At 45.4% G+C, this 19303-nt stretch overlaps 1 protein-coding gene across 4 annotated transcripts in view; it reads left to right on the top strand.

The window, feature by feature from the left end:
* Nucleotides 1-19303, top strand: part of Iqck (IQ motif containing K) — a 165583-nt gene that overhangs the window by 76974 nt on the left and 69306 nt on the right. For all 4 annotated transcript variants that reach the window (XM_008843875.3, XM_029568692.1, XM_008843874.3 and 1 more), the window contains one exon: nucleotides 12780-12864. In XM_008843875.3, the coding sequence (XP_008842097.1) occupies nucleotides 12780-12864 (85 nt within the window). The remainder of the gene's footprint in view (nucleotides 1-12779; nucleotides 12865-19303) is intronic.

Raw genomic sequence — 19303 nt, 5'->3', positions numbered from 1 at the left:
GGTCTTTTTTTGAGACAGGGTCTCCCTGTAGCCCCAGCTGTTGCTGTGATAGAAACACTGACCCAAGCAATTTATAGAAGGAAGAATTTATTTGAGCTTACAGTTCCAGGGGAATTACAGTCCGTTTTGGCGGGGAGGCATGGCGGCAGACCAAGAGGAGCAGAAGCCAAGCTCTACATCTTCCAGCAGGCACAGGAAACGAGAGCGACTGGAGATCTGGCAAGGCTTAAGAACTCTCTAAGCACACCCCAAGTGGCATGCTTCCTCCAGGATAGCCACACCTTCTAAAATCTCCCAAAACAGCACCATCATTTTGGGACAGAATGTCCAAATACTTGGAGCCTTTGGGGGACATTATCATTCAAAGCATCACAAGCAAGCTGGCCATGAACTTACAGAGATACATCTGCCTCTGCCTCCTGAGTGCTGGGATTAAAGGCATGTACCACCATGCCCGGCTTCTACAGAATTATTTTAAGAATGAAAATCAGGCCTAAGGATGTAGTTCAGTGGTAGAGTGCTTGCCTTGCAAGCATGAACCTTGGGTTCGGGTCTTAGCATTGTATTAACCAGGTGTGATGGCTCATGCCTGTCATCCCAGCACTTGGGAAATGGAGGCAGAAGGATTAGAAGTTCAAGGTTATCTTCAGCTACATGGTACATTTGAGGCCAGCCTGGGCTACATGAGACCCCATACCAAAAAGAGAAAAATATTGTGGAGTAAAAGGTATTCTTCCATTTCTTTTCATCCCTTTTGCTGGCTTTCTGTTGTGGACGTTGTAGTTTTCCCAGCTCTGTACTGATTTCCCTGCTGCTAGTTTGAGAACGCCCCATGTTGCCCTTTCCTGTCTCAGTCCCTCTGCCCCAATGAGCTCAGTGCACAGCTGGGGATGGGACAGGCTATCCAATCAGCACAGCCCATCCCTACCCAGGATACTTCCTACCAATCTGGTTCACTCCGAAATAATCTCAAGACTTTTCAAGAAGCAATCTGGAGGGAGTTTCTTCTCATCTCCACTAGACTTGAATCTTTGCTTTTGTTCATTTGTGCTTGCAGTGCTGGAAGTCAAACCCAAGGCTTTGTGCACAGTAGATCACTGAGCTACATCTCAGGGCCTAGACTTGGATGTTTGAATAACAGTTTTTTAGCTCCTCAAAGGCAACCATCTAATAGTATTGAGCCTGGCATCTGAATTCTTAATTTACTTTATTTATTTATTTATTTATTTATTTATTTATTTATTTAATTTGAGCTTCACCATTTGACCATGACTAAAGCCAACTCTATTCTTTTGTAGTAAGTGAACCAATGAATACCTCCTTTTCCCACCTTTTTTTTTTTTTGCCTTTCAGCAAGCTTAAGTTTGATTTCTAACACTTGCAGAGGAAAGCATCCTGATATGTTCTTACATGGCATTTCCCCAAATACCCTCTAGTACTGTATTTGTCAGCTTTCTCTACATTCTGCTAGAATAACAAACAGCCCCAAATCCCAGTGCCCTACGTCATAGGCTTATCGTTCACCCTTTCATACTGCACGTCATCTTGGGCTCTGTTCCACATCTTCATTTGAGGATCTAGGCCCTCCGCATGGTGGAGGGAGAAGAGCGATGGCTGAGCCACACAATGGCAAACACTTCTGCGGCTTACACCCCATTGGCAATGCAAGACATATGGTCAGGTTCAACACCAGTGTTAGAAGGGAGGCGACACCTGCCACAGGACACAGCACAGGGTAGGGATGCAGGGTTTTCTTATGGGAAAGGGAACACAAATTAGGAACAATAATGCAGTCTACCATGAAGTCTGACCAGAGTGTGAGCAGTGTCTTTTCTTCCCGGCCTTTTGTGGCCATATCTTCTGCTGGCTTTGCCTTTAAGTTGTGAATCTTGCACCATTCTTTTGAAGTATATAGTCCTGACTCAACCCGCCAATCAGAAGCAGTGGAATTATTTACTAGCCTCCTAGGAAAGGGAACAGGAGACTTTTAGATTTCTTTATTTTAGCCAAATAGAATTGTCCTGGGATTTGATCAGAGTCATTACCAAGAAGGAAACAACTAAAGGAGTTGAGGGAACAAAAGAGTCCCGCTGCCCTTCTGCCTTCCCCTCTCTGGGGAGAAGGCTCATGAAAGATATCGTTAAGCTGAGACCTTCAATGAAACCACAGTTGTGTTTTAGAAAAGAGGTTGCTTTGGGTAAAGGGTCTTTTTAGTTAACTTCTATCTGTGCACAAAAACGTAAATAAATAAAAAGGAAAAGAAACCCCACCATACTTTGATGATGAAAGGTATCTTATGACCACAAACTGAGGTAAAAACAAAAGTGTCCCCATGGCATTTGAGGACAAGTCCCAGCAGCAGATCAGTCTCTACACTGAGGTGAGGTTAATGGTGGAATGGAGAACACCCAGGCCTTCAGAGTAGCCCGGGGAAACCAAGCATTTGCTTCTAACAATTGTAGTTAAATGGCGGCTGGGCAGAAAATGTTGCTGTCCTGCCCTCCTAATAGAAAAAAAAAAAAAAATCCCTTTCAATTTATTTTCTCTTATAGATGAGTAAAATATCTCAGTCATCACCAAGACCAGAGTCTCAGGAGGACAGCCAGTCATCTTAGCTCTTTTTTATTTGCACTCATTTTCAGAGGGCAGCAGGAAGTAGAGCTGCTTCCAGGATTTGGGGCATGTTGAGCTGCATAAATCCTTGAGTGACTCCCTGTCACTAGAGGCTTGAAACCTGTGTGGCCCTTTCTTGAGGGCACATGGCCCTGTTTCCATTCCTTCTTCCTGTTGCTCCTGGATGGCTCCTGGGGACATGTTCAGAGAACCTGTCTGTGCAAGCCAGCATGGCAGACACTGCTAGCTTTGTGTTGGCTCTGCCATTTACAAGGTGATGCACACAGCTAGCACAAATGTGGTAGCTTAAAATCATACACATTTCTCTTACAGGTCTAGAGGGTCCAGGTCCAACATTGGCTTTACTGGGCTAAAGTTAGAGTGTTGGAGTAACTGGTGCCTTCGGGAGGCGAGGGAAGAACTCTTGTCTTGATTTCCTAACTTCTGCAGGCAGCTGTGCTCCTTGGCTCATGGCCCCTTCCTTCTATCACTCCACCCCCTTGCTTCTGTCTTGCATCTCTTACTTGTATTCCAGCACCTCTCTCTACCTTCCTCTCATAAGTCGTCCTATCATGGAACTTGCTGGATAGTCCGGATCCTCTCCCTGTCATGACCTTCGAGTTACCACATCTGCAAGGTCCTTGTGCCACACATGAAACATGTATACTCAGGTTAGGGATTAGGTGTCGACACCTTGAGGGCTCTGTGTTGGTAAGCTTTCCATTGCCATATAATAAGCATGTAAGATATTGTAAAGGGAAAAAAGTTTCCACTGGTTAACATATTAGGATCCAGTCCATGGCCTTTGGTCCTCTTGCTTTGGGCCTATCGTTAACCAGCGCATCAAGGCAGGCATGTGTGGTGGAGCGAAGGCACTCTCCTCACAGACAGATGAAGTAACCACATTTCTCTTGTATGTGGAATCTAGATTTAAAGCATGTGCCATGTGTCTTTGTTTCTTTTCCTGTTTCTGTGATAAAATACTCTGACAAAAGCAACTTAAAGGAAGAAAGCTTTATTTTGGCTACAGTTCCAGAGGGATACAGTCTGTCATGGTGGGGTAGACACAGCAGCAGCAGGGGAGGGCACGGCAGCAGGAAGCTTACTGCTCCCATTGCATCCACTCTCAGGAAGCAAAGCAGTGACCAGGAAGTAGGGCCAGGATATAAAAAGCCTCAAGGCCCACTCCCAGTGAACCACTTCCTCCAGCAAGATTCTAACTCTTAAAGGGACCAAACTCTCCCAAACAGCACCACCAGCTGGAGACCAAGTGTTCAAATGTGTGAGCCTATGAGGAACAGCTCACGTTCAAATTTAAACAATATGAAAGCAAAAGGAGACTGTTCTAGTTTCCTTTCCCTTGCTATGATAAACACTGACCAAAAGCAACTTGGGGAGGAAAGAGCTGACTTGGCTTAGGGTATGTCCAAGTTACAGTCCACCATGGAGGTAAGTCAGGGCTCAAGCAGGAACTGAAACAGAAACCGTGGAGGAATGCTGCTTCTTGGCTTGCTCTCTAGTAGCTTTCTTATCCAGCCCAGACCCGTCTGCCTAGGGATGGCACTGCCCATAGTGGGTTGGGCCCTCCCACATCAATCATCAATCAGGACAATCCCTCACTGTCATGGCCACAGGCCAGTCTGATACAGGAACTCCCTCAGTTGAGACTCCCTTAGGTAAAGATTCTAGGCTGTGTCAAGTTGACAGTTGAAGCTAATTAGGACAAGGAATATTTGTGGGGAGAAAAGAGACCAGTGGCAGTCATAGGAGTTGAACAGTGATATGTGCATAAACATGTCATGATGAAACCTATCTTGCACACTAAAATTTTAAAAAGAAGATAAGCAAGAACCAATCCCACCTATCTAATGGCCAGGAAGCAAAAGAAAGAAACAGGAAGGCTCTGGAATCTCACACTCCCCTTCAAGGATACCTTCCTCCATTGACCTGAAGACCTCCCACTAGGAAGGTGGGAACCTCTTAAAGGTTCCACCACCTCCCAGCAGTATCTCTCTGGGGGGCTAAGCCATACCACATGGAGCTTTGGGGACAAACCAGAGCAGCCATCAAAAGACTAAGCAATGTCTCCACTCTGGGATCGTATATGTAGGCTTCTCATACCATCAGTTCTCCTGTTCTCTGCAGATACCAACTGGGTACCTACCCAGTGTTTCAGTTCTGACACTCCAGAGTTAGCACAGTCATGTTGAGAACTCTGTCCCACAAGACTGCCCCTGCATGCCATTGGAAGTAGTTAGATCTCCTGTCAGCCATACTTCTTTCTGAATTACCTATACATTAGGGGCTCCCATGACCAGGGAAGCTGGGATGAGTCATGTTTTTGTGGAGGTGACATCTGCATGGAGGCCCTGTGGTACAGCTGTTTCCTCTGGGCTTGACCTATAGAACAGCTGGGACACCCACAGGAGACCCTTGGGAGGCAGGCCTATTAACCTTCCCTTGTGGAGGTGGAGTTTCCTCCCCAGTGTTAGAAAGATGAAAGTCGTCTTTCATCTGAAGTCGTCTGTGCTGAGCGTAGGACTTCTTGGCAGTATAGGTGCCTTGGAGTCGCCTACACTCCTGTAAGTAACCCAGTAAACCTGCTTGAATGAACTCCTGCCTTTGGTCTGGCCATGCCCTCACTGTCTCAGGAGATGAGGCTTTCTTTATGACACTAGGAAGTCACAAGACTGCCTGTGTTACACTGATTTCCTCTTCCATCTGGAAAGACCTCTTTAATAACTTTTTAGCCAAATTCCACTAACTTCTTGGTCATCATGACTTTGGTGTGTGTGTGTGTGTGTGTGTGTGTGTGTGTGTTTGTATGATGTTGCATGTATATGCGCATGTGTGTGAGTGTGGGTGCATGTGAGCTACAGCACACGTGTAGAGAGAGATCTGAGGACTAGTCCTTGCCTTTCACCTTGTTTGACACAGGGCCTCTTTGTTACTGCTGTGTAAAGCCAGACTAGCTGGCCTGGAAGCTTCCAAGGATTCTCCTGTCTCTGCCTCCCATTTTGCCATAGGAGCCCTGGGATTATAGAAATGTCCCATTGCTCAGCTTTATGTGGGTTCTGGGAATTCAAACCCAGGTCTTCCTTTATGGCAGGTGCTTTACCCACTGAGCCATCTCCCCAGCCTTCAGTCTTGTTTTTAGATGGGCTTGCATCACTGTTAGCCTTTGTCTGGTTTAACTTTAAATTCTTAGTCTTTAGTCTTTTAGTGTATATAAAACTTCCTCCCTTCCCCTAGCTCCAGCCTCAACTGTGCATGATTCAGGGTTCTAGAACGTAAAGTTTGTCAGCTCCTGGTTTTCTCTAATCTCTACCAGGTTCTCTGAGTGTGGGCAGCAGCTCTGCTGGTGTCCATGACTTTGTGTGACAGTCACTAATGCCTTCATATCACATTACAGCTGTTGCAGAGATGTGAAATACCGTTTACACTTGCCACTCCTTTCAAATCACAGTAGCTAATTGACCTGCAATTAGTTCTCATTACTTATTGCCAAATTTAGAAGCACATGCTTCACGGTATCACCAGCTTTCCTTTTAGTGCTTTGGTAACTCTTATTTCAATATAATAGGTTTACTGTATCCTTTGTATTGAATTTATGGCATTAAAATATTATTCTGGAGCCAGGCGTGGTGGCACACAACCTGTAGTCCCAGCACTTGGGAGGCAGAGGCAGGCGGATCTCTGTGAGTTCAAGGCCAGCCTGGTCTACATTGTGAGTTCCAGGACAGCTCGGGCTACAGGGAGACCCTGTCTCAAAGAGACCAAAAAAAACCCCCAAAACCCAAACAAACAAACAAACAAAATTATTCTGAGAAAGACTCAAAACTGCCAAAGTAGAAGGAGGTCCAAGGCCTTACAAAAAGGTGATGATGTGGGCTGGAGTGTAGCTCAGTGGTAGAGAGTGCTGAGCATCTTTAAGGCTATGGTTTCGATACCCAGCAATACCAAAAATCTTCAAGTGTTTAGAAAGAATGGGAAGGGTTGGGGTTGAACTTCCCACACATCGCTCTGACCTGGGCTCACCCTCGGGAGACAGCACAGGAGGCCACTCTCTTTAAGTTTCCTTAGTTCACATTGGGAAAAGTATATGACTAGTTACAAAGAGCTGAATAAAATCACAGTCGGGTGTTATTGAAACACCCGATTATTTTATAAAAAAATTAAGTCCCTTGGCCTTTAAGAGAGCTCACTGTCTCTGTAGCCCACAGGGGGAGCACAGGCCCTGCTGTTGGCTGGTTTAGAGCTGTTATCTGGACAGTTTCAATGATGGGGCTGGCTGAGTGGGACTCAGCTCTGTGTTTAACCAGGGGAGTGACTCAGCTGATGCTGGGGTAATCACTGCTTGTTGATCTCCCAGGGTGGAGATTAGTGAGGGGGCGAAAGCAAAATCACAGCCCGATAACCATGATTTCTAAATGTGCTGGAAGGCTACAGAGAGCAGTGCTGCCCACTCCCAGGCCTTTAGAGTCATTCCTCATCTCACAGAAGTCCAGGACTTAACGGATCCTAAGAGATCCCAACCTAAGCGGTATTCAGCCATGTGTCTGAAAGTATCATTCCAGATATGTCTTTTGGACTTCTTCCAGTAGCTGACGCTCCTAATTCAAGAATGTGAGGGGCTAGAGAGATGGCTCAGTCTGTAAAGTGCTTGCTGTGCAATCGTGATGACCTCAGTTTGGATCTCCAGTACCCAAGTAAAAAGCTGGGTACCCATAACCCCGGTACTGTGGAGGCACAGACAGGTGGGTCCTTGTTGCTCACTGGCCAGCCAGTCTAGTTATATCAATAAGCTACAAGTTCCATGGAAGTTCCTGTGTCAAAAAGTAAGGTGGAAAGTGACTGTGGAAAATACCTAACATCAAGCTTTGCACACATGCCTACCAATAGGTATACACACACACACACACACACACACACACACAATGTGAGTCCTCCAATAAAGAGTTTAGAAGAGTAAGCCAGATAAGGAGGAGAGCACGGTCTCCTGCCAGATAGAGTAAGTGGATGGCATCCAGTCCTAGGCCATTAAGAGACTTTATGATGATTGACATTGAGCCTGTGCCATCTTTGGAAATGGATTTTATCTGGAACATTCCTGCTTTCATGTTCCAAGAAAACAGCTCTTCTTTTACCTAATGAAAAGAGGATAAGAAAAGAGTCCAAAATTCAATTTTCAATACTAGGAAGTCTTTTGTGCCTGTGTACACAGTGGCCAGAAGAGAATGTCGGATCTCTCAGAGCTGGAGTTACAGGCATTTATGGGATGGCTGGCTTGTTCTGTGGGTGCTAGGATCTGTTCTCTGGTCCTCGTGATTGTATTGCCAGTGCTCTTCACCGCTGAGCCATCTCTCCAGTCCTGTTCTTACTGCACATCTTGTAAGCATGCTATATCTTCTTTATGTCCCTCAAATCTTTAACTTAGAGGCCAAGAAAGGGAAGTGTGCGTACATTCTTAAAACCACATAATACATACATACTCAGAAAAACTATTTCTGTTCCTTTTCAAGATTATAACATTGAGTCTTAGAGTTCAGATACATTTAATTCATAGTTGAGAGGAAAAGGAAGACATGACAAGTGAGCATTGCTAATAAAACAAGTCATAGCCAAGCATGGTGGCACACACAGAGGCAGATGGATCTCTGTGAGTCTGAGGCCAACCTAGTCTACATAGCATGCTTTAAGCCAGCTAGGTCTACATAGTCTCAAAATAACTAAATAAAATAAATAAAACAAGTATTCTTGGAACTGCTCAGCAACACTGCTTTGCAGATAGAATATCTGCTCTGGTAATATCCTTTCAGCCCCAAGGGGCCTTCACTTCTGCTCTGGTAATATCCTTTCAGCCCCAAAGGGCCTCTGCTTTGCAGCCTCTTTCCTGTGATTGACACATTCATCTCTCCAGTCCCTAGCTCCCTGGTGACCTGCCTCTTTAGTTTTATCTGACCTGAGGCCAGCTGCACTGATCTGAGGGAAGGACCTAGCATGACATCTGTCCCTTCAAGCTGGTCTGCTGAAGCAGTAATTCCCAAGCACTACTTTGAGTAGGTCCTTTTCATTTAGCCTGAAACTTAATGGCTCTCTGGTCTTTACTCTTGTTTGGGAATGAGATAGCACCATATTATTCAGCAATGAAAGCCAGGGACATCACTGAAACTGGCCTCCTATTCTGGCCTACAGGCCTATTAGACATCTCATTTTGCCTTTTGCACTTGTCATTATGATGCAAAGTGACTCAGGGTCTCACCACTGACTGAGGCCTTTTGTTGACCTGGTCTGGGCCCTCTGTCCTTGGCTTTGCAGTTTTTCTGCCTCTGGTTCCCAGCAGGAATCATTACTTTGACAGTCAATCTCAGCCTCAGAAATGGGAAACATACCTACAGGAGGAAAACTGCTGAGCGGAAAAGGTGCCATCGAATCTGCCTCCAGATGCAAGTCGCAGACTCTACATTGTTTCGTTGTCCTGACATACAACTTTGCTGAGGAGATTCTGCTAAGTTGTCACTGTAAGGTCCACTGAAGGAGTGTTTTCTGTGATTATGGCTCTTCTGTCCTAATTTTTTTTTACTCTGAGTCAAATGATCATGTTTTCTTCTATTTATCGCCCAACAGCTGCTAGACTGGATGTCTATGTTAGTGACCTCTGAACTGCCTCGTCCCTCCCCTAGTCACTCTCTGTCTCCTGCACGGTTATCATTCTTAGTAGCAAGCAGTCTGTGAACTTGTGAGTTCCCATTGCCCTCTGTGCCTCTCAGCCTTTTCAGCCCTAAACACAGGGTAACAACAACCCCTTGTTGCCATTGTGAGGATTTGATGAAATCACATATTCAAGGCACTTAGCACACAGCTAGGCTGTTGGGACTTGACTCCGAAATAGCCCCACAGACTCATATCATGAATACTGGATCCCCAGATTGTGGTGCTGTTTGGAAGGCTCTGGAGCCTTTAGGAGGTAGGGCCTGGCTGGTGGAAGCAGGTGACTAGGAGCGGGTACTGGAGGGTTGTACCCACTCATGGTTCCAGGTTAGCTCTCAGTTTCCTAGACAGTTTTGATGTATGGGGGTCCCTGCTTCATGCTCACGTGGACCTGAATTTCACCATACCCTCTGCACCATGAAGAATTGAAAGCCCTCCAAAACCATGAGCCAAAATGAGCCCTCCCTCCTTTAAGTTGTTTCTGTAAGATATCTAATCACAGTGGTACAAAAGTAATGCATACTCAGGCCTACCTCCAAAGTAATTATTGAGTACCTACTACATGCCTGCAGTGTCCTACATGCCAAGATACCAAGAGAAGCAGACATGAGACCAGGCTATGCCCTTACATCTTTCAGTCTTGTAGATTTAGACATTCGTTAGACAAGCACACAGGCTTATGTTTCCAAATTGGGTCAAGGATGAGGGAGACCAATTACCAGGAGCTCCACTAGGCCTCAAACTAAACAAAGGATATTTAAACAACTCTTTAGTGGAGCTCAGAAGAGGTCTAAGAGTGAATCAGGAGAAAGAGGCGTCAGGCCCTGACCATCCCTGAGGCACATTTGAGCAAATGAAGAAAAGGTGTCTTTATCTTAGAGCAGATGGGGCCCTGCAAAAAGAAGCAGGGCTGACTGAGCAGGACGCAGGCTGGGACATAGAGCCCTGGCTCCCTTCTCCTGGGTTCCCTTGAACACAGAGCAGCCAGTACAACTCTTCAGGTGCTCCTAGGTAGAGCCAGGGGGCTTTGGTGGCATCTTTACAAAGGCCTTGAAGTGGGAGGGATTTTGGCCCATTGAAGGAGCTGAAAAGGCCAGGTTTGCTGGAGCACAGCCACAGGACTGGCTGGCTAGAATGGGGCCAGAAAGCCTTGGTAAATATCAGCTGGTGTTGCTGTGTTACCACAATCTTCTGTGTAAGTTCACTGCCAACACACCAAGGTCTCCTTAGAAACACCAAGGTCTCTAGAAGCCATTGAATTTTAACTAGTGAGGGGCAGTCACTTCAGGGATGTGATGTGGTCGTGGTGCATCACTGCAATTCCAAGCATGACAATGGAAGAAAAGATGAGCAGGACATTGAAAGTGGAAAGCAGGGTGCTCCAGGGTACAGAGCATCACAGCCCAGAAAAGCAGCTATTAGGCAAGAACAGGCGAAAACAGAAACAGAACAGACAAACAAAAGCCCATCTGATGGGGCTAAAAATGGAAAGTGAATATTAGGGAAAGGTCCTCCCAATCCTGTGTTTGCAGGGGCTAATTATCACTGCAAAGAAGACTCTATGTCTTTCCTTTGGAAGGGATCTGTCCAGCCAGAAAAGCAGAGCCTCTTACTTCACTGTACCCTTAGATAGGGTCTCAGTAACCTCCCATTCGTCCTGGCTTTGATTTCTTTACTTTTGGAATAACATAAAAGCTTTTGTTCATCCAAATGTACTGTATCAAAGTCTTCTCTTTTCCTCTTTTTCTTTCCTAGGGATGGAACCCAGGACCTTGTGCATACTCGACAAGCATTCTGCTGACTGATCACCATCCCTAGCATCAATTATGGGCTTTGTTATGATATTTTCATGTGTATAAAGGATTTTAATCCATATCCTCTCCTGTCCCTTCTCTCACTGGTTTTTCTCTTCCCAACTTGTTCCTATTTACTTTCATGTGATCATCATTTTAATTTTTTCTACTTTAGTAATTTTTAAAATTTATTTTGAGGGGGCTACATGCCACAGTGTGTGGGGGAAAATAAGGGGAGAACTTGTCGGAGTTAGTTCTCCCCACTACGTGCGTCCAGGGCTCAAACTCAGGTTGGCAGACTTTGTACCTCGAGTTATCTCATCAATCCTGATCGTGATTTTTAAATGTAAAGGTTATCTATGATGTAAAAAAGAAATCCTACTGGTAATGGTGGCACACACCTTTAATACCAGCTCTTGAAAAGCAGAAGCTGGCAGATTTCTGTAAAATCAAGGCTAACCTGGGCTACATAGTGAGTTCCAGATGGCAGATGGGGCCTCATAGTGAGACCCTGTCTCAACCACCCCCCAAATCCCATCATAATCTCAAAATTGCACCAGAGTAGACAGTGCCAGCTGACCCAGCACTTGGGGTGTTCTGTTGCTTAAGAGGTAAAAGCGAACTGAGCAGCCTGCCAAACATCACCACATCGGTCCAGAAGGCGCACAAAGAGCAGCGCCAGGGTTTTGCTCTTGGGAAAGAGGTGAGCTATTTAATTTCCCTTCAACATAAAGTTGGAGAAAGAGCCTTTTATTGCACCTCAGTCACAATGTCCTCTGCAAAGGCTGGTGTTTGCAACTCTTGCCCTATGTCTGTGTCATCTTGTGTCGATAACCTGTATGTTACACCTTCAGGACCAACATGCAACCTGAGTCTTTCAAAGGAGGGGAAGGTTGTGCATGATTTAAGATTACACTGATCTGGGCTAGGGAAATGACTCAGTAAAGTGCTCGCTGCACAAGTGTGAGGACCTGATTTTAGAGCCCCAGCACTCAAGTCAAAGCCAAGTGTGGTAGCATGCGCTATAACCCCCAATACTGGGGGCGCAGACACAGGATGACTCCTGGGGCTCACTGGCCAGCCAGCTTCGCTGAATCCATGAACTCCATGTACAGTGAAAGACCCTATTTCAAAAAACAAGGTGGAGACTGAGAGGAGACACCTGACACTGACCTCTGGCCGCCACATATGCACACATGGACACATACACACACACACACACACACACACACACACGCCATTGATTTAAAAAAAAATCCCAGGTCTTACAAGAAATGCTAACTCAAGCATACACTTTTTTATAAAAAAAACTACACTTTGCTCTCAAAGAACAGGGATGAATGAAGCACTTAATCAGAAAGACTATTACGTTGTCAAAGGTGTCACTGGGGATACACACAACTTACACCACACACACACACACACACACACACACACACACACACACACACACACACACACACCATTGATTTAAAAAAAATCCCAGGTCTTACAAGAAATGCTAACTCAAGCATATACTTTTTCATAAAAAAAACTACACTTTGCTCTCAAAGAACAGGGATGAATGAAGCACTTAATCAGAAAGACTATTACGTTGTCAAAGGTGTCACTGGGGTGAAGGATGGATTCTCACTGACCTATGACCATTTTATTGCTTTTCAGCCCACGCCCGTCTGTCCCCCTCTCACTGCTTATGACGGAAGAGGAAGCAGTGATTGCTATCCAGTCCTTCTGGAGAGCGTATCTGGTAAGGGTCATCCTGCGATCTTGACATCGGCTTGATGGGGACTTTATATGCTGTGGAGGGTCTATGGGAAAACAGATGAATCTGAAACAGTGTTGTCCCTCACATCCAGACCTCAGAGACAGGATTCTCTATAAAATAGGGCCAAAACTGGGATTTGTAGGGTTTTTTAACCAAAACTTATTTTGCAATTATTGTTAAAAGTACATTTTCCAGGGCTCAGTCAGTCATGAGGCCCTGAGTTCATGTGCTCAGAACCCATGTCAAAAGCTGGGCCTGGTGGCATGTGCCTGTAACTCCACCCTTGCTAGAGGCAGAGACAGGTAGATCCCTGAAGCTCACTGGCCAATCAGCCTAGCATAATAGATGAGATTCAGTTTCAGTGAGAGACCCTGTCTCAAAAAATAAAGATGGGGCTGGGCATGGCAGAACACATCTTTAATCCCAGCACTCAGGAGGCAGAGGCAGGTAGATCCCTGTGAGATTGAGGCCAGCCTGGTCTCCATAGTGAGTTCCAGGCCAGCTGAGGTTACAAAAGACAGGGAACTGTTGAGGAGACATCTGATGTCAATCTCAGGCCTATTTGAGGCCAGCCTGGTCTCCATAGTGAGTTCCAGGCCAGCTGAGGTTACAAAGGCAGGGAACTGTTGAGGAGACACCTGATGTCAATCTCAGGCCTATACACACACACACACACACACACACACACACATGCGCGCGCGCACACACACACACACACGCACGCGCGCACCAACCATATACAACATACTCGTACATTCACATGCACTGCACACACACATATATTCACACGCATGTACACACATACACAAATACCTTCCAACTTTTGGGGGGGATCAAACCCTTTTATTAAAGGCTTAGGGGTGGGGAGGGAAGGCAGGCGAGGTTCTCGCAATCCAAAGTCCTCGGCAGGCAGATTTCCCGGCTGCCTCTTGCTAAAAGACCTTCCAACTTTTTAAAGTTGGGTTGACTGCCTGTATTGTCTAAAAAAATACTTCAAACCTGGGATGGTGGCATGCCTGTAAGTAAGTGCATGGTAATCCCACCACTTGAGAGGCAGAGGGTGGGAGGCTCCCAAATTCCAGACTGGCCTGGGCTATATAGAGAGACCTTGTCTCAGAACAAATACATTTTTTCTGACTCACTGATGATCACTGAAACATAAACATTATCAACATTTTGGTATATGACTTGATAAACTGTAAATAAATGTTCAAACATGGAATAAAATGAATATTTCACAAGTAGAAAGTAGCTTTTTCTTTTGTCCTTTTTTTTTTGTTACTTGTTTTTTTAGACATAGAGTCTCCCCTGTAGCCCCAGATGGTCTGGAACTCCCTATGTAGACCAGGCTGGCCTTGATCTCACAGAGATCTGCCTGCCTCTGCCTCATGAGAGCTGGGATTAAAGGCATGAGCCACCATGAGAGCTGGGATTAAAGGCATGAGCCAGCTTATAAATTCTCTTTTCAAACCATTCTCCTATTTGGAATTTTGAGATTATTTGGAGATCTCCATGGCTCTGGTCATTACTGCTGGGATACACATCTGTGGGCAGCCATGCTTGATTTTTTTCCATTTAACATAGGAAGAATTCTAGAAGTAGAATTTGTAGGTCAAAGGTGAGCTCCTTAAAAGCTCCTGATTCATATTGTCAGGAAGCCCTTCAGGAAGGATATATTTAGAAAAATGTATTACCAAGGGGCTGGAGAGATGGCTAAGTGCTTAAAATTTGATTCCCAGCACCCACATGGACGCTCACAAACTCCTGTAACTCCAGTTCCAAGGGATCAATGCCCCCTTCTGGCCTCTGCAGGTCCCAAGCATCCATGTGGTGCACATGCATACATTCAGGAAAACACTCATGCACATAAAATAAAAATAAATCCCTTTTGGGACTGGAGAGATGGCTCAGTGGTTAAGAACACTGGTTGTTCTTGCAGAAGACCCGGGTTTGAATCCCAACACCCACAAGGAAGCTAACAACTGTCCATAACTCTAGTCCTAAGGGATCCAACAGCCTCTTCTGTCTTCCATGGGCATTGCATGACATGGGTGCATTTACCTATAGGCAGGCAATACACCCATACACATAAAAAATAAATAAAATAAAATAAATCCCTTTTGAAATATTACTCAAGACATATGAGCATGGCATGTTGTCCCTGAGCTAAATAGCATGCAGCCTCTGACTATTTGGCAATTAGAAACTAACCTTAGCAGGCTTCCAGGTGAATGCCCACCTCCCATTCCAGGAGCAGCACTCCTCCTCTCTTGTCTAAGGGGAGGCATCAATGGTCCAGGTCAAGACTCAACATATACAGTGGCAAACACTGCTCAGGAGACAACACAGTGGTTTTATATGGACACTAAAGATGTTTATATGACGTACTCTTCAGCACTGGCAGAAGAGGAAGAAACTGAAATGCACATGCTGGTGGTTCCATCAGATAGTTAGATTGGGTGGGGGAGTGGCTGAAGAGATGGTTTAGTGGTTAAGAATACTTGCTTTACAAGTATGAGGACCTGAGTTCAAATCTCCAGCACCCACTTAACAAGCCAGGTGTGGTCTCACTCATGCCTGTAACCCCAGCACTGCAAGTGGGTGGAGACAGGTGGATTGCTGGGGCTTGCTGACTGCCAGGCTAGAAAAAAAGTCCTTGAGTTCCAGGCTCAGTGGAGATCCTGCCTTGAAAAGGAATAAGGTAGAACGGAGAGTGATGGAGGACGATGCCCAGTGCCCTCCTCTGCCCCAATGCACATACCTGCACACATGTGCGGGCATGCACACACACATTCACATATACACACATACACATACAGGCACAATAAAAACATTAGATTGGGTCTGGGGATGTCTCTCAGTTGGTAGAATGTGTGCCAAGCATGCACGGAGCCCTGAGTTCTATTCCCAGCACTGCATAACCAGGCATGGTGGTGCAGGCCTGTGATCCCAGCATTCAGTAGGTCGATGCAGAGGGATCACAAGTCCCACTGTGGGTGATGCCACCATTGGTGGACTTGGGATGTATAAGAAAGCTAGCTGAGCAAGCCGGAGGGAGCAAGCCAGTAAACAATGTTCCTGCATGGCTTCTGCTTCAAGCTCCTGCCTTGAGTTCCTACCTTGGCTTCCCTCCGTGATGGACTGTAACCTATAAGATAAAATACCCTCCCCCCAAAAGAGTTCAGTGTCAGAGCTGGAGAGATACCTCAGTGATAAAGAGCACTGGCTGCTCTCATAAAGGACCCATGTTTGGTCCTCAGCACCCACATGGCAACTAACAACTGCCCATAGCTCCAGTTCCAGGAGTTCTGATGTGCTCTTCTGGCCTCCAAGGGCATTTCATGACATGGATGCACTTACATACATGCAGGCAAAATACTAATACACATAAAATAAGTAAATTTTTAAAAAGAGCTCAAGGTCAATTTTAGCTACATAGTAAGTTCACAGCTAGCCCGAGTTACATGAGACCCTGTCTTTCAAAGAGAGATTACTCTTGGGGCTAGAGAGATGGCTCAGTGTTTAAGAGCACTGGCTGCTCTTGCTGAGGACCTGGATTCAGTTCCCAGTACCCACATGGCAGCTAACAACCATCCGTAACTCCAGTTCCAGAGGATCCAGTGCCATCTTCTGACCTCCATGGGCACTGCACACATGGGTTCACTTATATGCATACAGGCAAAAACATTCATACACAGAAATTATAAATAAGTAAATAAATAACTTTAAAAAAGGTTAATCCTAATGAGCTACAGGCAGTCTGTCAACAAATATGTGCCATGTGCCCATTGGGGCCGTCCCTGACCAGATAAGCTTGTTGCCCAGGGTGCTCTTGTCCAGACGTTCAGCTCCTTTTATGCACAGCACATTCCTGCAAACATGGGCTGAGGTCAAGAGTGAAAGTCAGATAGTAGACTTGCACATGAAAGGAGCAGTCTGTGCCTACAGGGTTTAAAGACAAAACAGTTTTCAAACCTCCTATTATGCTCTGTGATTTCAACATAATCCCTGATGAACTAGGTTGTCAGTAGCTAGACATATCATACAGATATGGCCTCTTGCCTTCGGAACCGAACACCAGCAGCTTAACTAAGTCCTGGCTAAGATTCCTGGCTTTCAATATGCTTTTTGAATTTCATTTTTGTCATCAGTGTGTTGCCTTTGTGAGACTAACACTGGTTACAGGAGAATCAACAATTTCACTTTTCTATTTTCAGTTCCTTTTTTTAATGGAAGGATAAGGACAGATGCCACAAGATAGTGATTTGTAGGGTTTTATTTTTAAGCAGCAAAGCCCTTTCTTCAAACCAGCTTGCACTTAGAAGCCCCGTAAGTGATGGGTATGCATCAGTATGAGGGGACTATGCCCCTGAGTCTCCCATGTGGTAAGACTTCCCCTCCCCCACTGAGCAAGTGAGACTTGTGGGAATTCATGAAATGAACCCTCAAAGCTCCCCACAAGAGCTCTTCTTTGTCAGGCTTGCTAGGGAGATTGCTTTGTTTATTTGATTATTTGTCTGAAGTTAACAAAATCCTTCACTTGTGTTTTCTCAAATACTATCTGGGAGAGTCAGTTTTCAGTTGCTGTGACAAAATACCCAACAAAACCAATTTAAAAGAGGAAAGCTTTATTTTGGCTCATGGTTTCAGAGGTTTCAGCCTACAGTTGGCTGGCTCCCTTGCCATGGGCCTGAAGCAAGGCAGAGCAACAGGGTGGTAGGAAGGAGTGACAAAGCTGCTCCCCGCATGGCAGCCAGGAAGCAAAGGAGTGGCTGTAAGGACCCTTTAAAGGTGACCCAATGACCTGCTCCCTCCATGTAGACCCCATATTCCACAGTTCCACCACCTCCCAATAAGCTATTCAAAGTTCACATCCATCAGTGGAAAAATCCACTTGTCGGAGCTCTTATGACCTGTTTGTCTATGGAAACACCCTCACAGACACTTCAGAGGTGTGACTGACCAACCTCCTGGCTGTCCTAATCAAGTCAAGTTGACAGCCAAGTTAACTGTCACAACTTGGAAGAAAAATTATAGTCTTTCATAGTTTTGTGTTAGATGAATGACGATTCCAGGTTACTCAAAATATGTATAACACAAAATGTACACCAATGGTGTGGCACCTTCATTGCCTCCATCTCCATCTACAGAACTTTCCACCTTTCTAGCCTGACACTGTCCAATTAAACACTAACTCCCCAGCCCTTCTCTTCCCTCCCAGCCCCTTGCAACCTCCACTCTGCTCCATCTCCATGGATTTCACTACTCCAAGAACCTCAGAGAGATGGGGAATCTTCACTGTAGACTCCGTAGAATTTAAAATCACCCAGGAAACATCCTTGGACACATGTGGGAGAGTGTTTCTAGAGGGGTAATTAGGGAAGGAAGACTCACCCTCAATGTAGTCACACCATCCCATACACTGGAGTCCTGGACTATGTAAAAAAGGGAAAGCAAACTGAGCACAATCCATCATCTCTCTCTGCTTCCTGGATCCATTGTGACCAGCTACCCCAAGTTCCTACCATCAAGATTTCCCCAACATGATGGACTGTCCTCTTCCTCCCTTAACTGTTATCGGGTGTTCCAAAACAATGATGAGAAAAACCACACACTCAGGAAAGAGGTCACTTGTGGTCTTAACCTTCTGTGAAGCTGAGTTCACCCAGCACAGTGTCCTTAAGGTTTATTCACATGTGACGTGTTCTTTCATGTATGTATATGTATGTTGTTTGTATGAGTGTGTATATGTATGTTCACACATGTGTGAGCGCATATGTGTGCTGGTGCAGATACATGATGAATGCATATGTATACAGAGGCCAGAGGTTGACCTCTGGTGACTTCTTGGTCTTTCTCTACCTTGTTCACTGAGGCAGGGTCTCACTGAACTTGCCCATTCCAGCTAGTCTTGCCAGCCAGCTAATTCCGTGGGTCTGCCTCCCAAATGCTGGAATTATAGGCAGACTACCATGCCCGCTCCGCTTTTATGTGGGTTCTCAGCATTCGAACTCAAGTCCTTATGCTTGCAGGGCAAGTACTTTAGCCACGGAGCCATCTCCCCAATCTGTGTCTTTGCTTTTTAGGACTATTGCTCTTCTTGCCATGAACTCTTAAAATCCAGTAACCCGGAATCTTCATTCATCTAACACAGAACTATCTAGACAGCTCATTAAAAAGTACTTTGTAGCTGAGGGCATTAACAGAAGAATCGCAGGATCCAGAAGGCTATTTATAATGCCCTGTTCTTGGGAGCTGTGACTTTATAATCAGTCTTGTAAATAGGTCCCTGGTATTTATTACTTCTGTGGAAGCAGATATCCTCTCATTTCTTCCTGGAAAACACTATGCTAGGAGTTGGAAAGTCAAATTGTTTCAGCATGCAAAAACCATATGTTTGGTTTTTCTTTGTGTGTATGTG

This window comes from Nannospalax galili, unplaced genomic scaffold (assembly GCF_000622305.1).
Source record: "Nannospalax galili isolate Female #2095 unplaced genomic scaffold, S.galili_v1.0 scaffold381, whole genome shotgun sequence".
NCBI classification, from domain to species: domain Eukaryota; kingdom Metazoa; phylum Chordata; class Mammalia; order Rodentia; family Spalacidae; genus Nannospalax; species Nannospalax galili.
Note: the sequence above shows the minus strand (reverse complement) of the source record. Positions and strands in the feature narration are given on the sequence as shown.